Source organism: Cyprinodon tularosa, unplaced genomic scaffold, assembly GCF_016077235.1.
Source record: "Cyprinodon tularosa strain WSP-4 unplaced genomic scaffold, ASM1607723v1 ctg33, whole genome shotgun sequence".
NCBI classification, from domain to species: domain Eukaryota; kingdom Metazoa; phylum Chordata; class Actinopteri; order Cyprinodontiformes; family Cyprinodontidae; genus Cyprinodon; species Cyprinodon tularosa.
In genome coordinates this window covers 3,672,833-3,696,967 of record NW_024039041.1, presented here as the reverse complement: position 1 = coordinate 3,696,967, position 24,135 = coordinate 3,672,833, and the positions used below count along the sequence as shown (strand labels likewise).

Genomic DNA, 24,135 nt, shown 5'->3' with positions numbered 1-24,135 from the left:
ATCAAATCAATTAAGTTTAGTCTGTCTAATAAGCTGCCTGCAGTGTCTTTAAAATTCCAGCAGGTGTCGGTATTCTGCGAGAAAGTATCAAAGCAGTATGAGCACAGCTTATTTTTATTTTATTTTTTTTATCAAGGTCTGAAATCAACGTACAACTTCTCCGTGATCACAGCCTAATGATTAGTTAATCGTTTATCTTTTTTTTAAATTTTCATTGGAACCATTTCCATATCATTCATATGGAAATGGTTCGTATTAAAACGCTTAAGTCAACAGAACCTCAGAATCCACAAACTATTAATACCCCCTTTTTTTCACAATGTTTTTTAAGGCTTAATTACAGGGTGTAAAATTTACAACTACATTGAAATGCAAGAAAAATGGTAAAACCTTGTATTGAATTTGATTTCCACATACAGGAGGGTGAACTTCTGAACAGAAAACCAATTTATTTTTTATAAAGACGCAACTGGAATTAAATTCCCACCAAGTGCTGGTATCATTCACTTCACCCATAAAAATAAATATATATTGTTCTGTGCCAGCTTACAATATACCAGTGCAATAAAATAAATCTAGTGATCCATATTAGGTGCATAAACTCCAGCAAAAACTATGCAAACAATAAATACAGTTTTGATCATCAATCAGAAATGTTAATTTGGGAGTATTTCACATCAATTATGGCACTACTGTTGCACCTCAGCACTCTGTATCTGCCACACAAGGCTAGATGTGTCCTCAGGGTGAGGATCGTTAAATTGGAGACACTGTTGGGCCTTTGTCATTGTCGCCATGGCCTGTCATGCAAAGAAATCAAACCATGGATGTCATAAATTATGTGTGATAAGATGTTTACTGATGTTTTATAATCATAATTACTGTGAATAAAAGCCTTTATTAGTGATGACAGCTTCAATGCGCCTCTTGCATGCTTTTCCTAGGCCTTATTTCAGTCTGCTAATCCTATAATTCCTTGGGTTCCTTCAATTAACCCTGATCTTTTGTTTCATCCATAGATAGGCCAGATGACAATTCCTACATCTTTATTTTTTTCTCTACAAAACCAAAAGAGACTTTCGTTCTTTGTGTTCTGTCCTCTATCCTTGTTTCATCCTCATCATCCTGGTAGATGGCAGCATATTATCATCAAGACAATATCAGTATAATTTTCCATTTGTTCAATTACAGGTGCTGGTCATAAAATTAGAATATCATGAAAAAGTAGATTGATTTCAGTAATTCCATTTAAAAAGTGAAACGTGTATATTATATTCATACATTACATACAAACTCATATATTTCAGATGTTTATTTTGTTTAATTTTGATGATTACAAATGACAACAAATGAAAATCTCAAATTCATCATATCAGAAAATTAGAATATTACTGAAGACCAATAAAAACAAAGGATTTATAGAAATGTTGGCCAACTGAAAAGTATGAACATGAAAAGTATGAGCATGTACAGCACTCAGTATTTAGTTGGGCCTCCTTTGGCCTGTATTACTGCAGCAATGCGGCGTGGCATGGAGTCGATCAGTCTGTGGCACTGCTCAGGTGTTATGATAGCCCAGGTTGCTCTAATAGTGGCTTTTAGCTCTTCTGAATTGTTGGGTCTGGTGTATTGCATCTTCTTCTTCACAATACCCCATAGATTTTCTATGGGGTTAAGGTCAGGAGAGTTTGCTGGCCAATTAAGAACAGGGATACCATGGTCCTTCAACCAGGTACTGGTAGCTTTGGCACTGTGTGCAGGTGCCAAGTCCTGTTGGAAAATGAAATCTGCATCTCCAAAAAGTTGGTCAGCTGCAGGAAGCATGAAGTGCTCTAAAACTTCCTGGTATGTGGCTGCGTTGACCCTGGACCTCAGAAAACACAATGGACCAACACCAGCAGATGACATGGCACCCCAAACCATCACTGACTGTGGAAACTTTACACTGGACTTCAAGCAACGTGGATGAAGTGCCTCTCTTCTTTTCCTCCAGACTCTGGGACTTTGATTTCCAAAGGAAATGCAAAATTTACTTTCATCAGAGAACATGACTTTGGACCACTCACCAGCAGTCCAGTCCTGTTTCTCTTTAGCCCAGGCAAGACGCTTCTGACGCTGTCTGTGGTTCAAGAGTGGCTTGACACAAGGAATGCGACAGCAGAAACCCATGTCTTTCATACGTCTGTGTGTGGTGGTTCTTGAAGCACTCACTCCAGCTGCAGTCCACTCTTTGTGAATCTCCCCCACATTTTTGAATGGGTTTTGTTTCACAATCCTCTCCAGGGTGCGGTTATCTCTCTTGCTTGTACACTTTTTTCGACCACATCTTTTCCTTCCCTTCGCCTCTCTATTAATGTGCTTGGACACTGAGCTCTGTGAACAGCCAGCCTCTTTAGCGATGACCTTTTGTGTCTTGCCCTCCTTGTGCAAGGTGTCGATGGTCGTCTTTTGGACAACTGTCAAGTCAGCAGTCTTCCCCATGATTGTGTAGCCTATAGAACTAGACTGAAAGACCATTTAAAGGCTTTTGCAGGTGGTTTGAGTTAATTAGCTGATTAGAGTGTGGCACCAGGGGCCATCAATTTTGAACCTTTTCACAATATTCTAATTTTCTGATATGATGAATTTGAGATTTTCATTTGTTGTCATTTGTAATCATCAAAATTAAACAAAATAAACATCTGAAATATATGAGTTTGTATGTAATGTATGAATATAATATACAAGTTTCACTTTTTAAATGGAATTACTGAAATCAATCTACTTTTTCATGATATTCTAATTTTATGACCAGCACCTGTATATGAATCCTGCTAGTCTTATATGAAGCAATAAGGGCCCTTCACCATCATGTTTCCAGCACCTCCAGAGTTCACTGATGTTATGGCATTTTAGTGGAGATGTGGTGTGCAAATTTTACTCCCAAACATGCCGTGTTCTAACAGTTTCTTAAGTTGCTGTCAGCAGATTATATTCTAGTATTTTGTTTAAATGTTTTTTTTCCCCGCTAGATTTTAACATGTTGTTTTCAACAGTGGAGTCATGTTGTGAGCATGCCATGTCAGCTGAGGGCCTTAGTTATTTTTTTCCCCTGAAAAATAAAAGGTTTTATCTGCTAATTTCAGGTCTTTTAGAAGATTTCGACAATTGCTCCTTAGCTGGGACAAGTCCTCAGATAATGTTATAGTGAAATCTTGCAGAAGCCACCAGGTCAAGTCCAGTTTACGGTGTGATGAGGTTTTTTCCACTTATGACTTAAATCCTGTTTTCTGTATTTCATTCTGAAAACATATAGATTTCAGCTGGGATTTTTCTCTATTTGCACCTTTCTTTTCTCTCCATCATTGGATACATCTATCATTGTTTGTAGACTTGCTGGGGTTTGATTTCTTTGCATGTGTAGAGTGATGAGTTGCTGCTGGCATCGTGTGAACATTGCCTGTTAATTTTACTAAAAAATATTTACTAAAAAATAAATAAATAAAATAAATTAAAAAAAATTAAGGATGTGTTTATCAATATCATCCACTTCCTAGAACATAGTTCAAAACAAAGGATGGCATAATATACAAGACCTGTGAAAACTTAAACTTCACATAAAACAAGGATAAAAATGTTGTGTTAGTTCACTGTCGAACTTTTGATGCCTTTCTTTTCAACTATTAGGAAAAAAAACAACAGAAACAAGCTTTTGACTGAACCATATCACAGAGGTTCTTCTGTAGTATTTTTATTGGATTTCGAAAAAAATGTAATTTTCTGAGGTAAATGGGCACAAAAGGTGAATTAACATTATATGTGCACAAGAATTCCACAAATACTGCAAGGTAAGAAGGCTGCTCACTACTAAAGTGCAGTCGCACTCTGAAACCATGCATAGCTACTGTTTATACTGCCATGGAAACCTTCAGATTCTGCACTGTGTTTCACCTGATTAACAACACCTGGTGCCTAATTTGAATAGGATTTCATAGGTCGTATTACATACATTCACAATTTCACCTTTGCAACATCTCAGTGGCTGTGTTCATTTTCTACCACTCCACCCGGCGAGAAAAAGTGATAAGTATTAATATTCAAGTAATGTCAAACATGTTCAATAGCGTGAAATTACACATGAGCTTCTAGTTCTACAGTATTGTTTTTAAATGCAGGCCAACGCTGACCTGGCAGCCATGAACCATGCCCTATTGTTATACACAGTAAGTTATAAATACATAGGTAATTGTTGCCTAAGGAGGATATTTACTAGTCATATCCATGTAAGCGACTAAACCACCACTCATCTAATGGAAATCTAAACTAGCTTGACATAATAGTGCTTTTTGTGCTTAAATAGCTGTTTATATATTATTATTATTGCTGACATATAGTATCTTAGTAAAGCAACATAAAGAACAAAAAGAAAAATCTTTATATTTACATATAAACAATAATTCACATATCTGTCATGAATATCTTTATATCTTTACCTTTATATATTTAAAATAATTGCTTAACATATTAATATCCTAAGTTTTATAACCATAAACAATCACCGGAAAAAAAATCCTTATGAGTCTGAAGACATTAAAACCATCTAGCATCTGTATAAAAACTTTTATTTCTAGGGCATACTTACTATAGATTAGTGTTTTGTTAAATACTCAAATTAAGGCTAGAATCACTTTTGAGCACCAATAGAAGTTCTTATTGTTTGCTGATTTATGCATTAGAGAACATCTTGATATGAATCCTAGCATCTTTTTAGGACTTTAGTAGGACAAATCTGGATGGTTCTTAAAGTATTGATGTCTAACTTTCTAAAGTCATTTTATAGGAAGTTCAAGAGTTTTCCTCAATGTTCTGCATGCTTTTCTCCAAAAAATAGGTTTTATAACTTTAGCTGCAGATCAGAAAATAACATATATTTTTGGTTATTTTTAAATTAAGGAAATTTTTATATATATATTTTACTCAATTTGTTGCTTTATTGGATTTATCATTATTTACTGCAGGTTGAGAAACATACTAAATAAATCAAACATGAGGTCATTGCATGCATTTAAATAATAACAGTGAGATTTCAGCACCAAAGTATTGAAAATACTAATGTATTTATTATTTAGGAAAAAAAACAAAATAAGGATATTGGAATGTTCAAATCAAAGTCCAGACTTGATGCTGCTGTATGACTTAAACAGGATGGTAAAAAATAAACTCTGTTGTGGCTAAAGTGAAGGAGTAGTGGGCTAAAATGTCTTCCCATGCATTGATGGAAATGGTCTAAATGTTTGATTGCAACTGTTGCTGCCAAGGATGGCATTTGCTTTTTCCCCATAAGCCCATGTCGAGTTGGAAAACATTTCCTTTAAAAGTGAAACCATAATTTGAAAGCTGCTTTTTATATTTGCTAACACACCGTTCATTATGAAGAGCAACGTGTTTTCCTTGCTGAGTTCTTTGCTATGATATAATCAAGTATTAGAAATCTCCAATAGAAGACTTTAAACTGGAGGAGTGTGAAGTGAGCACATAAGAGTTTGTAAGATTTAAAGAGCTTCTAATCAAAGCCTGCTTTTGCCTCTTTTTCCAAACAGTTTTAAGTTTATATAGGGAGAATCGGACAAATGTTAAGCCACAATTCAATTTCATTGAAATTTCAGTTTGTTTCATGCTTTTTTCAGAACCTTTTACAATAGCTAAACAAAGCCTGAAATAAGTCATGACTTAACCTTATAATAGTTTTAAATTTTAAAAGGTCAACCACAATTTTGAAAATGCAATCAATCCTGTATATGAGGGTCTATTGGTAAAAAAACAACACATTTCTGTATCTATTTTCTCTCTCCATAGATTAACATGAATTATCACCTTTCTTCCCACATGATGATGTCATAACCCTCCTACTTGAGCGCAGAACAAAAAAAAAAAAAGTGAAATAATGAAATAGAATTTGTTATCCTCCACACACATTTCGTAATAGTGTCTCTTCACACGCTTGTGTTAGATCAGATTATACTGCTCCTATCATCTGAGACAAGGCTCTTCTTTCATAGATATTTTATCATAAATCCTTTTATTTTTATTGCTCTATCAACTAAACTGTGGAGTGAAGCATTAATAGCATTTCATCTGGATAAATATATCTCCACACAACAATGCATTTATAGATCACTGGCTTATTTGTTTTTAAGCAGTTCTTGATTTTTCTGTTAAAACGGCACAGTCACATTAGGAAAGCTTTAAGCAAATTGTTCTTTTAGGACTTGAAATGCAGCAGAATAGGTTCACTTGTGTTTTTCTCTAAAAAAAACTGTTTCCCCTCTGTCTGATGGAAAGTTTTTTTTTTAAATTACATTATAATTGAAATTGCTTTTATATAATTTTTTTTTTAACTTTTTTATTTTGAAAAACGTCAGAAATTTGTTTTTTGATATGTAATTCTGGAGGATAAAGTGCAGAGCGATGAGGAAAAATAAACATTTTCTCAGAAATTCTAGTAGTTTACAAACCATATAAATTCCTTATCTACTCTTGCGGTCTGGTTTTTAATTGGAATGATTAATGTTTACATAACAAAAAAAGTTCATTAAATTATAGTAAATCTTAGCATTAAAATATAGTACCCTTAATTATCTGTAAACAGTTCAGAAATATAAAACAGTTAAACTTTCCAGGGAATTCAAATTTGAAAAAAAAAATAATCCAATGAGGTTCTTGTTTATAGAGGCCACTTATTTGTGCAATTTTGAGAAAAATAAACAGGAGTGATTACAAAATCATGCTCACTTTTACAGCACAGAGGAAGGCTTTGCCTCACTTTTTCAAAGACTGATGCCCCTGGTACCCATCTTTGATTAGAATGACATTCAGTGCTCATAGCAGAGAGAACTCCGTATCCCCAGGTATGATCATGCAATCTTGGTTAGGTGTGTTTTAGTGCTCATATTGTTCCTTGTAAACTTAATCTGAATCATCTCGCAGACAGGCAAACAGAACCCAAACTGCTTACATAAATAGGTTCTGCAGAGCACTGAAGCCATGCATCCTGGTAGCACAGCTGGAACAGAGATCAAACACATACAGGTGCTGGTCATAAAATTAGAATATCATGAAAAAGTAGATTGATTTCAGTAATTCCATTTAAAAAGTGAAACTTGTATATTATATTCATACATTACATACAAACTCATATATTTCAGATGTTTATTTTGTTTAATTTTGATGATTACAAATGACAACAAATGAAAATCTCAAATTCATCATATCAGAAAATTAGAATATTACTGAAGACCAATAAAAACAAAGGATTTATAGAAATGTTGGCCAACTGAAAAGTATGAACATGAAAAGTATGAGCATGTACAGCACTCAGTATTTAGTTGGGCCTCCTTTGGCCTGTATTACTGCAGCAATGCGGCGTGGCATGGAGTCGATCAGTCTGTGGCACTGCTCAGGTGTTATGATAGCCCAGGTTGCTCTAATAGGGGCTTTTAGCTCTTCTGAATTGTTGGGTCTGGTGTATTGCATCTTCTTCTTCACAATACCCCATAGATTTTCTATGGGGTTAAGGTCAGGAGAGTTTGCTGGCCAATTAAGAACAGGGATACCATGGTCCTTCAACCAGGTACTGGTAGCTTTGGCACTGTGTGCAGGTGCCAAGTCCTGTTGGAAAATGAAATCTGCATCTCCAAAAAGTTGGTCAGCTGCAGGAAGCATGAAGTGCTCTAAAACTTCCTGGTATGTGGCTGCGTTGACCCTGGACCTCAGAAAACACAATGGACCAACACCAGCAGATGACATGGCACCCCAAACCATCACTGACTGTGGAAACTTTACACTGGACTTCAAGCAACGTGGATGAAGTGCCTCTCTTCTTTTCCTCCAGACTCTGGGACCTTGATTTCCAAAGGAAATGCAAAATTTACTTTCATCAGAGAACATGACTTTGGACCACTCACCAGCAGTCCAGTCCTGTTTCTCTTTAGCCCAGGCAAGACGCTTCTGACGCTGTCTGTGGTTCAAGAGTGGCTTGACACAAGGAATGCGACAGCAGAAACCCATGTCTTTCATACGTCTGTGTGTGGTGGTTCTTGAAGCACTCACTCCAGCTGCAGTCCACTCTTTGTGAATCTCCCCCACATTTTTGAATGGGTTTTGTTTCACAATCCTCTCCAGGGTGCGGTTATCTCTCTTGCTTGTACACTTTTTTCGACCACATCTTTTCCTTCCCTTCGCCTCTCTATTAATGTGCTTGGACACTGAGCTCTGTGAACAGCCAGCCTCTTTAGCGATGACCTTTTGTGTCTTGCCCTCCTTGTGCAAGGTGTCGATGGTCGTCTTTTGGACAACTGTCAAGTCAGCAGTCTTCCCCATGATTGTGTAGCCTATAGAACTAGACTGAAAGACCATTTAAAGGCTTTTGCAGGTGGTTTGAGTTAATTAGCTGATTAGAGTGTGGCACCAGGGGCCATCAATTTTGAACCTTTTCACAATATTCTAATTTTCTGATATGATGAATTTGAGATTTTCATTTGTTGTCATTTGTAATCATCAAAATTAAACAAAATAAACATCTGAAATATATGAGTTTGTATGTAATGTATGAATATAATATACAAGTTTCACTTTTTAAATGGAATTACTGAAATCAATCTACTTTTTCATGATATTCTAATTTTATGACCAGCACCTGTACAGGAAGTGGAGGCTGGAGGTTTTGTGCTTTAAAAGTGTAAATAGCTATCTCCATTTCTGCCACCTGCTCACCTAGCCCTCTCCCCTATCTTTACTATGATACCTAAAAGATCTCAGGACAATGATTCCAGTCTTGTCTTTCTTTTGCTTCCCAGTAGCCGCCTCTGTACATGTAGGATGTTTCTCCTGTGTTTTCATTGGTTCTCTTCTCGAACCACACTGGCTGGTAACCTTCGATGTCTTGCCCTGTAAACAGGCGTAACCAGAATTAAGAAAAAAAACTTTCATTAAAAAAAAAAAATATTTGTTTTTCTTCCCATAATTTTTTTTTCTTCCATTATTAGCATGTTTTAATTGTTTAAAATATAGCCAATCATGAAGTGGATGGAACATTATGCATAATTTTTTTTTTCTTTATCACTATCAATACGTAATATGTTTTTTATCACTATCAATATGTAATAAATATCTATAACTGGTCATTAGCCTCAAAGTAAATCATTTGTGAAACTATCTTTTACTGCGGTTACTGCTGCTTGTTTGACGCATGTCACCACCTGCTTTAAACAGAGACTGGATATTTTTTGTCCATTCTTTTTTTTTCAAACAGCTCTGCTCTGATTGGACAGAGAGCCTCTGTAAACATCAGCTGAACATGGCCGTACAGAGAGCCTTGAGTCTTTATTAGTCTCTGATCTGAACTTTGACTGGGCCATTCCAACAAACTATATTCTTTCAGTCTAGCCATTACTTTGTAGTTCTGTCTGTATGCTTGGATTTCTTGTCTTTGAAGACTCTTTGCAGCTCCTTCAGGTTTACCCTTGATCTCTTAGCTGGTTCTCTGATCAGCCTCCTAGTTTCCCGGTCTGTCACTTCAGGCAGAAAGCAACATGACCTCTGCTACAATATTTTTTTCACAGGAATCTAGATTGTTTTCAGCTCTTTTCCAGCTTTTTCTGATGAAAAGCTCAACAATCTTATGGTTTTGGGACCAAGTGCTCACCTTCCTCCAGGGCCTGGTTAGCTTGCGCCTCCCTTCTTTTCCTCTCCAGTCTCTGATGGTCCTCAAGCCGCTGCTTCTCAATATTTGCCTCATCCCACAAGCCCGCCTCCATCAGACGCTGGTCCGGTCGCAGACGGCTGTCTGTTGGTGCGACACCATCCTCGGGCTCATTCAAGGTCAGTGCCAGGGCAGAGAAATAGTGCATGTTCTCTGCATTGTCTCTGAGAAGAAATAAAGAAGTGTCAGACGTTTGCTTACAAGTCATTTGGATTTTATTGGATTTTTTTGGTTTCTGAAACATACGGAAGTGGATATTTTTTCCACAATAGTTTGGGTTGCAGAGTCTGATAAACAGTTTTTTGTTTTCCCTCCGAGCCCCCAGACCCCCGGCTGCTCTCCACAATTTTTGCACTTTCCATTTTGTCATCCCAGGTTCCTGATAGGATGTAATGGGCTGTGCCCTGTGCGTCCTCCACTACACCCGTTACCTACGGAATATGGGAAAGAAACAAAAGGAGATGAGTTTAGTTAAACAAGGTTCTTCAAAATTGGAAATAATTTGATGCATTTTTTTTAGGTCAATGGAAAAAAATTCCTTTTCTATCCACAGCAATAAAAAAAAATCTCTGCTCCATACTCTCTAGCACAAGTTTAACAAACACTTGTCTGTAGCTTAGCGGAGCAGTGATGCTTACTTTCCGTGGAACGTCTCTGGAGAAGTAGCTGTATGGGGAGAATTTGAGACGGCAGGTGTCCTTTGTGGTGGTGTTCACAAGGTCAATGTCTCCAGACTGTCAGCGGTGTCAGACAGAAGGACATAAAGAAGGACAGATATTAGTAAAGGGTTTCTAAAATGCCTCATGAAATGTAATTTCTATCACTTAGGAGTCTAAACCCACCTGATCAATCCAAAGTTTCCCTACAATGATGTTGTGGACAGTTGATGTGACCTTGCTCCACACATAATGGTTTCCACTAGAATGAAACTGCAGGTGAATGTTGCCTGAAAATATAAACAACATCGGTCTAGCTACATTTTTTCTTAACACAGAATCCTCCAGTCATTGGTACCTTTAGAAAATGATGCATTAAAAAACTCTAAATGAATTTATCTCATAATCATTAAAATGAGTAATTGAAAAACCTGTAAACTTATTCTTTAAGTTATTTAATGGAATAAATGAACTATAAAGAAAAACAAATTTTGGTTTGTTGAGTAACACTGGGACAGGCCTTTGCTTTTAATGATAGTGCTTCATCTTACCAAGGTCAGAGTCTACAGAGAGAAGGATTTCTAACCATTTCTTTTCACACATCTTTAGATAGATCTCAGCCCAGTGTCTGCTCTTACAGTGAGGAATTGAGGCATTTGATCACCATATGGTGTTGCAAGTTCTCAGTCTTACAAATTATGCAGCATCCGTGTTAGAGAAATTATTAGAAAGGTTTAGAAGCTAAACATGACTGATGATCCAGAGGAGTCAAAGGAGAAAGTTATGTGAGACCAAAATAGAACATTTTAGTCTTTATTCCACACTCTGGGTATGGATGAAGAAGAGTGCAGAGCACTATTCCCAAAACACTGTCCCTACTGTGAAGCATGGGGTGGTAGTATCATGCTTAGGGGTGTTTTTCTGCACATGCGACAGGGTGACTGCACTACATTAGGGAGAGGATGACCGGGGCCATATATTGTGAGATTTTGCAGAACAACCTCCTTCCCTCAGTTAGAGCATTGAAGATGGGTGAAGGCTGGGTCTTCCACAATGACAATGACCCGAAGCACACAGCCAGGATAACCAAGGAGAGGATCTGGAAGAAACATATCAAGGTTCTGGTGTGGCCTAGCCAGTCTCCAAACTTAAACCCATTACAGGTGCTGGTCATAAAATTAGAATATCATGAAAAAGTAGATTGATTTCAGTAATTCCATTTAAAAAGTGAAACTTGTATATTATATTCATACATTACATACAAACTCATATATTTCAGATGTTTATTTTGTTTAATTTTGATGATTACAAATGACAACAAATGAAAATCTCAAATTCATCATATCAGAAAATTAGAATATTACTGAAGACCAATAAAAACAAAGGATTTATAGAAATGTTGGCCAACTGAAAAGTATGAACATGAAAAGTATGAGCATGTACAGCACTCAGTATTTAGTTGGGCCTCCTTTGGCCTGTATTACTGCAGCAATGCGGCGTGGCATGGAGTCGATCAGTCTGTGGCACTGCTCAGGTGTTATGATAGCCCAGGTTGGTCTAATAGTGGCTTTTAGCTCTTCTGAATTGTTGGGTCTGGTGTATTGCATCTTCTTCTTCACAATACCCCATAGATTTTCTATGGGGTTAAGGTCAGGAGATTTTGCTGGCCAATTAAGAACAGGGATACCATGGTCCTTCAACCAGGTACTGGTAGCTTTGGCACTGTGTGCAGGTGCCAAGTCCTGTTGGAAAATGAAATCTGCATCTCCAAAAAGTTGGTCAGCTGCAGGAAGCATGAAGTGCTCTAAAACTTCCTGGTATGTGGCTGCGTTGACCCTGGACCTCAGAAAACACAATGGACCAACACCAGCAGATGACATGGCACCCCAAACCATCACTGACTGTGGAAACTTTACACTGGACTTCAAGCAACGTGGATGAAGTGCCTCTCTTCTTTTCCTCCAGACTCTGGGACCTTGATTTCCAAAGGAAATGCAAAATTTACTTTCATCAGAGAACATGACTTTGGACCACTCACCAGCAGTCCAGTCCTGTTTCTCTTTAGCCCAGGCAAGACGCTTCTGACGCTGTCTGTGGTTCAAGAGTGGCTTGACACAAGGAATGCGACAGCAGAAACCCATGTCTTTCATACGTCTGTGTGTGGTGGTTCTTGAAGCACTCACTCCAGCTGCAGTCCACTCTTTGTGAATCTCCCCCACATTTTTGAATGGGTTTTGTTTCACAATCCTCTCCAGGGTGCGGTTATCTCTCTTGCTTGTACACTTTTTTCGACCACATCTTTTCCTTCCCTTCGCCTCTCTATTAATGTGCTTGGACACTGAGCTCTGTGAACAGCCAGCCTCTTTAGCGATGACCTTTTGTGTCTTGCCCTCCTTGTGCAAGGTGTCGATGGTCGTCTTTTGGACAACTGTCAAGTCAGCAGTCTTCCCCATGATTGTGTAGCCTATAGAACTAGACTGAAAGACCATTTAAAGGCTTTTGCAGGTGGTTTGAGTTAATTAGCTGATTAGAGTGTGGCACCAGGGGCCATCAATTTTGAACCTTTTCACAATATTCTAATTTTCTGATATGATGAATTTGAGATTTTCATTTGTTGTCATTTGTAATCATCAAAATTAAACAAAATAAACATCTGAAATATATGAGTTTGTATGTAATGTATGAATATAATATACAAGTTTCACTTTTTAAATGGAATTACTGAAATCAATCTACTTTTTCATGATATTCTAATTTTATGACCAGCACCTGTAGATAACCTTTGGATGGAGCTCAAACTCTGTATTTGTCAGCGATAGCCCAGAAACCTGTCTGATCTAGAGAAGATCTGTGTGGAAGAGTGGACCAAAATCCCTCCTTTAGTGTGTGCAAACCTGGTGAAAAACTAAAGGAAATGATTTACCTCTGTAATTGGAAACAAATGCTATTGTACCAAATATAACCATTGATTTTCACAGCTGTTGAAATAATTATTAGCAGCTGCAACATGCAAATAAATTTTACATTATGATTTCCGCATGTCTTTATTGGAAGCTGTCTTTCACAGTGGACATGCACCTAAGATGAAAATGTCTGACTGAGTGGGAGAACTTGCAAAATCGCAGGGTGCTCAAATACTTATTTTACTCACTGTAAGTTTTCATCCCTTTAGGTCAGTCCACAGGTCCGGGGAGTAAAATGGCCATGAAGAGAGTTTAGTCTCAGATAGTTTGTTGAGGTTATTCCATTTTCAATTTTCTGGTAGAGAGGAGTCCTTAAGGACATTTTATACTAAATATGTACACAAAATAAAAAGGCAAATAGGCCCATGGCTTCATGTTAGGTTAGTATTGATGGACTTTAGAGGATGAGTGTTTCACAGGAGACGCTATTTACTTGAAACCCTTTCTTGATTCATACAGGTTAGCAGAGTTTTACTCCAATGATATGCAATCTTGTCCTTGTGGCTTAAAAATGTCCTGTATTTTCAAGAAAGGAAACTAAAAGAAACTAAATTGATTACTAATCAAGATGCTGGTGAAGATTCTCTCAATGCCATAGACAGGTATGGGGCATTGCAGGCTTACAAAAGGAGCCAAAGGACCGCCATTCCAAAGAGGTGGTCCTGTTCGTCCATTTTAATTTGCATGTTTTCTAAACAAAAGCAAGGCTTTGTTGGGCTACTGTATAAAGCTTCGAACTCAACGCTATTTCTGACATTTTGAATTGAAAAAGCTTCCTGGACGGGGATGGAAACTTCTTCAAACTTGGAAACGAAGTCCAGTGGATTTTTTTTTTTTTTTACTTTTTTGGAACACTACTCAAGAGTTTATAGACCATCTAATCAATGTCAACTATTAAAGAAAGTTGTTTTTTTGTAAAGAGATTGAAACAACACAAAGGTTGCATCTTATTAAAATGTCTGTGTGTTATGATGCTGCTGCTGCAAAATGAGGATGTTATTTTAGGATTTTGCCAAGGCATTGACCAGGTGTGCAAATATTGTAGAGGAATTTGTGTTTTAATAGCTGCTGATAGCGTCTTACCTAATGGCACGACAGAAATATACTTCCCACGAAACTTGCTATCGATGGTAATGTGCTGCCACAAAGTCCAGCCTCGTTCTGATGCCACATGGTGGGCTGCAGCTGGTGGATGATGGCTGACCTGGGATCAATCAGTATCAGCTAGAGTTAGGCACAGATATTAAATGCCGACCCATCGCATCATTTGCTTTAATGGCTGAACTGGTGTGTTTCTATTTAAAATTTACTGTGAAGAAAAAAATAACAAAAATCTGGTATCCCACCTGCTCAGAGATGGAGCGATAGCCATACTCCTCCAGTCGGTCCAGCTCATAAGTCTCCCCCAGGAGAGGGTTGAAGGGCTTAGAGGTTCGATGGACTGTAGTTGAATAGGATGAGACAGAAAAGGCGGCGACGAGGCACATCTGCTCCAGGGAGGAGTCACAGTGAGCCGCCCGGTCCAGCAGCTCGCTGTATTCCAGATCCTCCGTCAGACGCTGTAGCATGGACAGTGGCTCATTGAAGTTCACCTGTACAAAAAGCATATCAACATAAAAAAAACAGCCTATTACCCAATTCTTCTATCTGCAAAATATTTTTTGTTTTACAGGCATGGGAATCCTGGATAGGTCCTTTCCGATACAGTTCTTCATGATGCTCCACAAGTTGAGGGAGTAGTTTGGTTTATCAGGGATTCGGCTGCGCCTTGTTCTTCGTAGCTGCATCTGGTTTGTGCCAGAGTTGTCCTTTAAATAAAAATATAGAGTTTTTAAATGACAACTATTTTCAACAGCTCCCGAATATTTTCCTATTTTGTCACACCCACCAACTTCTATGGTGGTTTTTACCAAATGTGACAATGCAACACAAAGTAGCAAGAACTCTTTTTCTTTTGCAAATAAAAATCCACTTTTGACTTTCTCAATCTATATTTAGCCCCCTTCACTGTAATACCCCTAAATAAAGTGCAGCACAGACATGGACGTAATTTTTTGGGGGGACATGTCCTCTGCACTTTTTCAAACGTCCATTTTGGTCCCAGGAATTCTTACTGCCCCAAAAACAATGTTACGCTACAGTACACAGATAATCGTCGAGCACTAGGACCAAGCGGAAAACAGCAGCTTAAGTTGAAGCACTGTTCCCTGAGTTTAGACCGCCCATAAGCTCCTGATTGGCCCTCCGTCTTTTCTTGTGTGATTGGCTGTCACCGCTGTCACTCATGAGAAGCTCACTTTACAAACCTCTGACGCGCCACTGAATCAGGTCTGTGATTGGATGGGCAAACACGCTGAAGTTATATTAATACTTGCGCCCCCCACCCCTCTTCTGAAATTTTTAATTCAGAAGAGCACAGAGCTACAAAGGTAAGTCCAGGTAGCATCTGTCAACAGATGTAAAAAAGAAAACCATTGTCAAAAGAGCGTCATAGGAAATCACATTTATAGACAGTGAGAGGTCATTAAGGGGACAACCAACTTGCTGAAGAAGGCTCTCTGGTCAGCTGAGATCAAGATTGATCTTTTTATAGCTGAAAAAAGCTTTGTGTGCTGAAAACTAATGCAGCAAATCACCCTAAATACACCATCCTCACCCTGATGCCTGGTGGTGGCAGCATCATGCTCTAGATTATATTTTAAGACCAAAAAGATGGTTAATGTGACAAGATATGACCAAACAAAGGGGGTATGAATACTTTTAAAAGACACTCTACACAATAAATGAAGACAGACACATAATTGACATTTAGAGTAAATATTGTTTGGACTTACACTCTCATTGTGAGTCCAGTCATTGGGCACTCCTCCACTCATAATACTCTGGTTACTGCCTGAGCGCCTGAAATAAAGGAAATGGGTTTGAAAGATAGCAACGGTAACTGTAGCTAGAACAGGTATGAGAGATTGCTGCACATTTAAAGATGGCGATGCTTCCTACTTGTGTTGGATATTTCCAGTAGCAGTCACGGTTATGAATGAAGGCGCGTCCTCCATTGCATCAAAGAACTCCGCCTCTTCATTTTCATCACTCGTGTCCCCTTCTTGAGAGCGATCCACACCTGCAGGAGTAGACATGGGACAGGTTAGCTGACGCTTCAGTTAATTTGTGTTAAACAACTATATATTTTTTAATATTGCTAAGGAAAATAATTTCTTGCGTAATTGTAAAATAAAGCAACTTTAGTTTTTCTCCAACTGCCATTGAAATGTTAAAACATAAGCAATCCAGTGGATAATAAATAAGACAGACCTTTATTTGTGTTTTGTTATAAGTAATTAGAATTGGTAGGTCGTAAACCAATTAACCAGGTGAATGTTAACATCTAAACATATTTTATCATAATGAAAAGTCCTTTGACTTGAAAAAAAAACTTTTGTCACTTACAAATAGCAGTTTTGAAATGATGATTTTACCTGTTGTGATTGCCAAATCCATGGCTACATCTGAAGGTGGGTAATTTTTATCCATTTTCATTCCTTTTTGCATCCAGCCACAATGATACATATATATTTGCAATAAGTGTTTTGATTGGTTTAAATACATTAATTAACCTCTTAAAACCAAACTGGTTGCCGGGGACCTGGTGGACCTTAAGTGGGGGTAATAATTCAGAATGCATAAAATTCCACCGGTAAAATTTTTACTAGCAGGTGGAGCGATTGCGCCCAGCTCCAAGCTGACACCAAAAGTTCCAAAGCCCACAGCTCTGGAACTGTTATAGCTAGAGGTCTGAAATTTTATGCATTTGTGGTTGACAAGATGTAGAACATATATAATACAATGAAACCTGCTTTTTCTGAAGAATGTCTTTATTACTGCTGTTCAAAAAAGACATATAATTTTGAGAATAAAAAAACAACTTTAAGTCATGTTTGAACTGATGCAAGTTGGTCTGTGTTCTACTCACCCAATTTTAATTTATATATTCAGAAACCAGAGGGTGTTTGCTTTCAAATAATGTATTGCACATGTAATTTGGGCATACAGTTCCTAAGTTATTTGCTTTTTCTTTCGGTATGCAAAATAGGCGATGAGAACCCAAAATAAGGTGGATGTTAAGCTGTTATATTTTTAAACACACACATTTATTAATTTTTTAGACAGTCAAGTCTGGCTTTGCTGATGTACTATTAAATCTAGTTTCTTTTTGTGTTCTAGTATAGACTTTTATAGCATCCACTACTAGGCAATTAAAGATGAAGGGTAACCTGAGGAATTTATATTATTATACTGTATTCTGTTTATTACTTGGAGCTCTGAGATAGGTCTATGAGATAATATTCAAAAAATTAGATTCTGTGAGACCGTGAAGAATTTATATATAATCTACATTTCATAAGTTTTATGAAGTACTAAAAATCAGAGATACCCATATCCTTGTACTGATGTTTATTTTAACAGGGCGAGCTAAATGGGTAGATTAATAAAATTTTTATTTCAGCTTTCTATTCTCATTTGGCAATGTCCCCCATGCCAAGGCACTTAACCCAAACATACTTGCGTTTGATTGGGTAAATGTCCAAGAGTAAAAGGCTATAAGTGGTCAGAAGAATATCAGCAGAAAAAACATAAAATACAAAGTAAACTGGGCTTTCTTGTAAGTTTAACTTAGCTAAGATGTATCAATCAGCCAATAGCCAATCATTCAAAAGTAAAAATGTGGTAAGTTTATCTGGTTTGTACATATTTAAACTGAAGTGATGAGTTTTTGCTAAAGTTTTACAGCTATCCTTACCTAGGACAAAGATTCTTGAGACAATTATTGATGCAAATTCAACATCACTCAACAAATACTTTCTTAGGATCAATCATCTGCTCTGATCCATGTAAGACCACAGTTTATATCTGGATTTGCTGAATATTGGGCAAATAAAGTACGGTATACTAAAGTTAAAGTCAAAGTAAACACTTCTTTTTCATTCTACAGTGACAAAGCATCCTTGTGTGCTTTCCTAGGTTAACGTAATAAAAAGGAAACTGAATTAGTGTAATACGGTAAAGAAGCACTCAGCATGTTTAGCTAGAGCTTTTATTAAGGTCAACATTATGTTTATTATTTACTCCGTTAATCTAGAAAATTAAAAAACTACAGAACATCACATGGCATTCTGTTATTTTCTAAACGGAAACTGTTCAAAAGTAATGAACTGATCAAATTCAATTTTAAAAGAGGCAGAGATTTCCAAGGTGCTGAGTCTCAGACTGACTTTACGAGTTTCTACACAAGCAGCTCGCTCTGGTTACCTACAAAGACTTTTCAATCCGTAAATAAAAAGTAATGGAAACAGGAAACCCTCAGTGAAGATGTGAAAAGTCCAAGATCAAGTGTGAAATACTACTAAAAAATATTTGATGCAACATAATATTAGATGCTGATAAGACGCGGCTTCCACTTCATAAACAATGGAGTTTGTGAAGTGGGAGCTAAAGCTGCAAAGGCTGCAAAGTTCTTCACTCACTTTGGTTATTTGGACAAATTCTTTCAAACCTTAGAACTAGATGTGGTAATATTTATCTACTGCTACCACTGAATATGTTAATAATAAATTATTTTAAATACAACTCAAGTTGATAAAAAACTGAATGTTGAATCAGATTGAATAAAATAAATTGGATTGAATGTACCGCCAAAGTTTATCCTGATAATATTCACATCCTACATTCATATCCATAAATCCTGAGTATGTTTATTGAGATTAAGGTGTGGCTTTGTTGAAGCTTCACAGCTTTTAAATGTGTTGCAAAATGATCCGTTTTTGAGGCCTCATATAAGCTTCAAATGCTCAGGAAGGCCACATAGTGGTGAAAAATAAATATTAGCAAAGCATCTGTCAGGTCTAACATATAAAAGGACCGACTTGAAAAGAATGATCTAAACACATAACAAAATGTTAATAGGACATTGTCTTTGTGAGGTATTCTCAGTGAAAATTATTGAGATAGAAAAAGATTTAATAGCCAAAAAGGCTTTCATAATTTAATCTTATTTTGATCAACACCTTTTAGGGAGCAATCTGAACAAAGCGGTCCTGAACAGGTAAAATCTTAACACTGTTGACATCTTTATTGTTAGAGAGATGCAAAATTTGGAGTTCACTGGAAAAAGAAAACTCTCAAAGAAAGTCTCAAATAAAATCTCTAATAAAAGTCAGTCATATTTTCAGACAACATCTTACAAAAATAAGAACCCATTTTGGAGTACTAGGTACGTGAATAAAGCCTGTAGCACACGCCCCTATGTGTGACGGTGCTACGTACATAAAGGACGTACTGTAGATTACAGTTTTGTGCAATCTTAGGGGAAGATAATGCACGTAAAGATTGATTTAGTTTGTTTTCATAAAGCTGGTTTTAGACCCAAATATTTATGTCTTTGCTTTCACAAATTCTCAGATTTATTAGAGCTAAATTAGGGCTAACTGAAGTAGGTTAGAATCTCTAAGACACAATGTAAATTTCTGAATAAAGCCTAGTAATGTCAGATTGACACTGAAAACACTGCCTGGGACAGAGGCTATTAATAAAAATAGAGATTTAGCTTGTTCCAAGCCAAACACCACAGTGAGCCAAGAGAGAATTGTTAATATCATCTATTGTTATCAGAAATTTACTTTCAAGTAGATTTAGTACAGAATCTGACACCTTTGCTGAGAAAAAAAATTGCAGAAAATGTATACTGGATTTTTGTATAACAGCAATATTTCTACATCCAAATGTTGCATTTTGCAATAAAATGCAGTAATAGAAAAAAATATGCAAGGTTCCTTTTATCTTTGTATGCTAATTACTTCTGAGACAATATAAGCAGCAATGCATACCAACAACTTGGTCATGTTAGCAAGTCTAACACAAAAGTTCGGTACTGCAAAAAAAAAAAACACTACCTTTCTGCTTTGAATTTCTGGACAATGCAGCAGGTTCTAAACATAACAGAAGGGTCCTTTTTTAGGTCTTTTCACAACCACTCAGCATAGCTTGCATTGGAAGCCATGCATCCTGAGATTTGCATTTTCCCTGCATTACATAACGCACCCGCTAAATGACTTAGGCTCAATGTGACTGGAAATCTGCCATTTCAATCAAGAGAGGATTGACGCACTCACGCATATGCTGTTACCCATACGTTAGTTATGCTGACTAAATAAGGGGAAAAAATGATGTGACGAACAAGCAAAAAAAAAAGCATTTTGATAGCGGTCATCATCTGTGTGAAATTTCAAAACCCCCAAAGACACTCAAGGATTTTCAAAGAAGGCCTCTTTATGGTTGTTTAAAAAAAACTTTGTAGGATTTTAAATAATTTTCAAATCCAGAGGGAGATAATAATAGTTACATTTTGGTTCCGGTAGCTTATATAGAGCACAAAGAGTTAAAGCAAGATGCCATTAAGCATAAAAATACGAAACACCATATAAACAGATTTTAAATCAGTTCAGTGCTGCAGCAGTAATGTTGACCCAGTTTTCCAGGCACTCTTATAAAACATATTGATCAACAGTGTCAATTGCTGAACTAAGGTCAATAATAGCGGCTATGTCGGAATCGTTCCTTGAGGGCCGCTGTCCTACAGGTTTTCAATGCTTTCTGACAGCTGATTCAGGTGATAGCAGTTCAGCAGATCCCTGTTAATCAGCCATCAGTGGAATTCAGCTGTGCTGAAGCAGGAAAACCTCTAAAACCCACAGAGCAGCGGCTTTTAAGGACAAACTTTGGACATGCCTGAATAATAGAAACACTATCTTTAATCTTTGCATCGTTTTAACAGATTGTTATTCCTGAGAAATTCACAGAAATGTCCTCCATTCATCTTTGAGTACAGAATAGAATAGATATATTTTCTTATACATTTTAAAAGACACATTAAAATTAAACTACTTGAATGTAGTTTAAGTTTGGTCTTGTCAATACTATGCTTTTCACATCATAGAAATGATAACTGTCTGTGTAACAGGCTGACTGTGATCCCCCACCTGTGTAAGAGGTGGGATTCTCCCTCCAGGCTCTCTCCAGGCTGTTGTGCTGTTTGGCTAACTGTTCGATGGTCTCCTCCAGATGGTGGCGCTGTTCTCTCTCATAGTGCAGAGCCTTCTGCCACCGTCGGCTGTGAGATTCTGCCACATCCAAAAAGTCTCGACAAGCCTGAGGTGTGAAGACAACAAACATCAAAGTACGAGCCAGTAACAAGGCAGCTAATCACATGAGCCACTGTGCTGGTTTTCCACTTGCTGTGGGAACTCACATTGATCATAGCATTGGAGGTGATGCGGAAGAGAGTGGCTCGCTCATTAACGGCTTTCACTTTGTCTGTGCCTTCGTTGGACCCACGCAAGTCCTCGAGTTCGCTAAGGGAGCGCTGGAGAGCGGCGCCGTGCTTTCCGATCAGCTCATTACATGTGCTCAGATCCTCCAACTTGGTGGCCAGAGACTTCAGCGCTCCTTGGGTGAGGGCACGGTCCTCCTGAGGCACAGGGGTTTCATCTCCTGAGTCATCTTCACACAGAGACACCAGCATAGCAGTTTAAAACAAACCGACCAAGTAAAAAAAAAGAACATGTCTGAACACGTTGTGTATAATGCTGATGACAGATAGACAGCACCGTCTGCTTTGCAGACAGACTGAGAAAATTCCTCTAAATCCTTAAAGTTTAGAGTGAGAGGAGTTAATGGGAAACGGATGGCGAAGGATAATAACACTTCACACCCCTATCTCTAAACAACCCATCTTCCACAACGTCGGAAAGCTGTGAATGAACATGGTTGCCTAGCAAACGTGGGCCTATGCAATTGGGAGGCAAGGCTATTTTTAGATGAAGAGGGAGAAAAAAGGATGACGCATTACCCCCTTTTCCTCCTCTCTTCCCATCTCTCCTCTTCTAGCTGGCATGAGCTGAGCTCTGAGCTTTCAGCCCTTTCAGATCGTTTCAAGGAGAATGGATTGATTACTAAGCATTACAAAGCATATTTAAAATAGACAAGAATGTGCACATGTCTTCACTCTATTGGAGCTTTTCAGCATGTTATCAAGTCACTTTTATCTGACAGATTTATGCTAAATAACATTATTCTAATGTGGAAGGAAAATTATGGTTTTCATTACTTTTATTATTAAGAGGTTTGCTGGTGAACAATAATAAACAAACAGCACTCTAAAAGCAACTGTAGCTCTGGGGGACATGCAGAGATCCGCTCAGGTGGAAGGATCGGTCGACAAATCCAGCCTTTATAGACGTAGCAAGTAGAGAGCCATGGTTCAGGTCATGTAGATGTTTTAGAAGGGGCTGCGGTTAGATCTGAGCAAACTGGAATAAAAGAAAACATACAGCCAGACCTATAATGTAATGGTTTTGATCATTACAATGGTCCAGTCAAGGTCTAGATCAAAACCCAAATGAGTATCTACAAGAAAATAATTGATGTTTCCAGAACCTCTCTATACAATCTTAATCAATTTACTACAACTATGTTTCGTTTTTTATTTGAAACCGAAATTAGTTTGTCACATTAAATCCTAGTGAAATAGACTGAAGGTTGTGATTCTCACTATAGATCGATATCGGTTATTTAAAGCCCATGCATATGCCAACTATATTGACGTTAGTATCAGTCCAACTATTCCAAATATGAGCAGATTCTTAAAGTCATTTACACAATACAAAATGTTACACAAGTTTCAAAATATTTATACGACAAAAAAAGAAACATTGATTAAGAAATCAAACCAAATCATTAAAAATCGACAGCAAATGAAGGAAGTGGTCCTGCTCTAATGTGGACAAACCAAAGCTGATAGAAAAATACCTCATAAATATCAGCTGGCGGCTGTATCTCTCTACCTCCTGCTTTTATTTCTGCAACCAATAACCAGAGTTGTCAAAAAGATCAATACTGTATTAAGATATAATTCTAATTCAACAAGGTATTGATACTGAAAAAAAGCGTTGTTTGATTATATATATATATATATATATATATATATATATATATATATATATATATATATATATATATATATATATATATATAAAAAACAACAACTGTTTTCTCACCCCTTGTGGGGTGGTATGTGTCATCCTCAAGCTCGGGTCCTCTACCAGAGGCCTGGGAGTTTGAGGGTTCTGCGCAGTATCTTAGCTGTTCCTAGGACTGCGCTCTTCTGGACAGAGACCTCTGATGTTTTACCTGGAATCTGCTGTAGCCACACAGCCCCCAGTGCTCCAATTACCACTGACACCACTGCTGCTCTCACTTTCCACATCTTTTCTAGCTCCTCCTTCAGTCCTTGGTATTTCTCAAGCTTCTCGTGTTCTTTCTTCTTGATGTTGCTGTCGCTTGGGATTGCCACATCTATCACTACTGCCTTCTTCTGCTGTTTGTCGATCAACACGATGTCTGGTTGGTTAGCCATCACCTGTTTGTCAGTCTGGATCTTGAAGTCCCATAGGATCTTAGCTCGGCCATTCTCAACTACCTTAGGAGGTGTCTTCCATTTTGACCTTGGGACTTCCAGCCCATACTCATGGCAGATGTTCCTGTACACTATGACAGCTACCTGGTTGTGGCATTCCATGTATGCACTTCCTGCCTGCATTTTACACCCTGCTGTTATGTGCTGTATTGTTTCAGAGGCATCTTTGCACAGTCTGCATCGGGGGTCCTGCCTGGTGTGGTAGACCCTGGCCTCTATTGATCTTGTACTGAGTGCCTGTTCTTGTGC

At 37.7% G+C, this 24,135-nt stretch overlaps 1 protein-coding gene across 1 annotated transcript in view; it reads right to left on the bottom strand.

The window, feature by feature from the left end:
* Positions 1–3,693: 3,693 nt before the first annotated feature.
* The window catches only part of osbp2 (oxysterol binding protein 2), a 29,088-nt gene continuing 8,646 nt past the window's right edge, over positions 3,694–24,135 (bottom strand). Inside the window, exons 3-15 of the mRNA XM_038293767.1 lie at positions 21,661–21,911; positions 21,392–21,560; positions 16,359–16,479; positions 16,193–16,259; positions 15,029–15,166; positions 14,705–14,950; positions 14,442–14,562; positions 10,582–10,685; positions 10,378–10,473; positions 9,986–10,170; positions 9,683–9,903; positions 8,678–8,925; positions 3,694–7,067 (exon numbers count right to left, since the gene is read on the bottom strand). Of these exons, the coding sequence (XP_038149695.1) occupies positions 8,783–8,925; positions 9,683–9,903; positions 9,986–10,170; positions 10,378–10,473; positions 10,582–10,685; positions 14,442–14,562; positions 14,705–14,950; positions 15,029–15,166; positions 16,193–16,259; positions 16,359–16,479; positions 21,392–21,560; positions 21,661–21,911 (1,862 nt within the window). The 3' untranslated portion in view covers positions 3,694–7,067; positions 8,678–8,782. The remainder of the gene's footprint in view (positions 7,068–8,677; positions 8,926–9,682; positions 9,904–9,985; positions 10,171–10,377; positions 10,474–10,581; positions 10,686–14,441; positions 14,563–14,704; positions 14,951–15,028; positions 15,167–16,192; positions 16,260–16,358; positions 16,480–21,391; positions 21,561–21,660; positions 21,912–24,135) is intronic.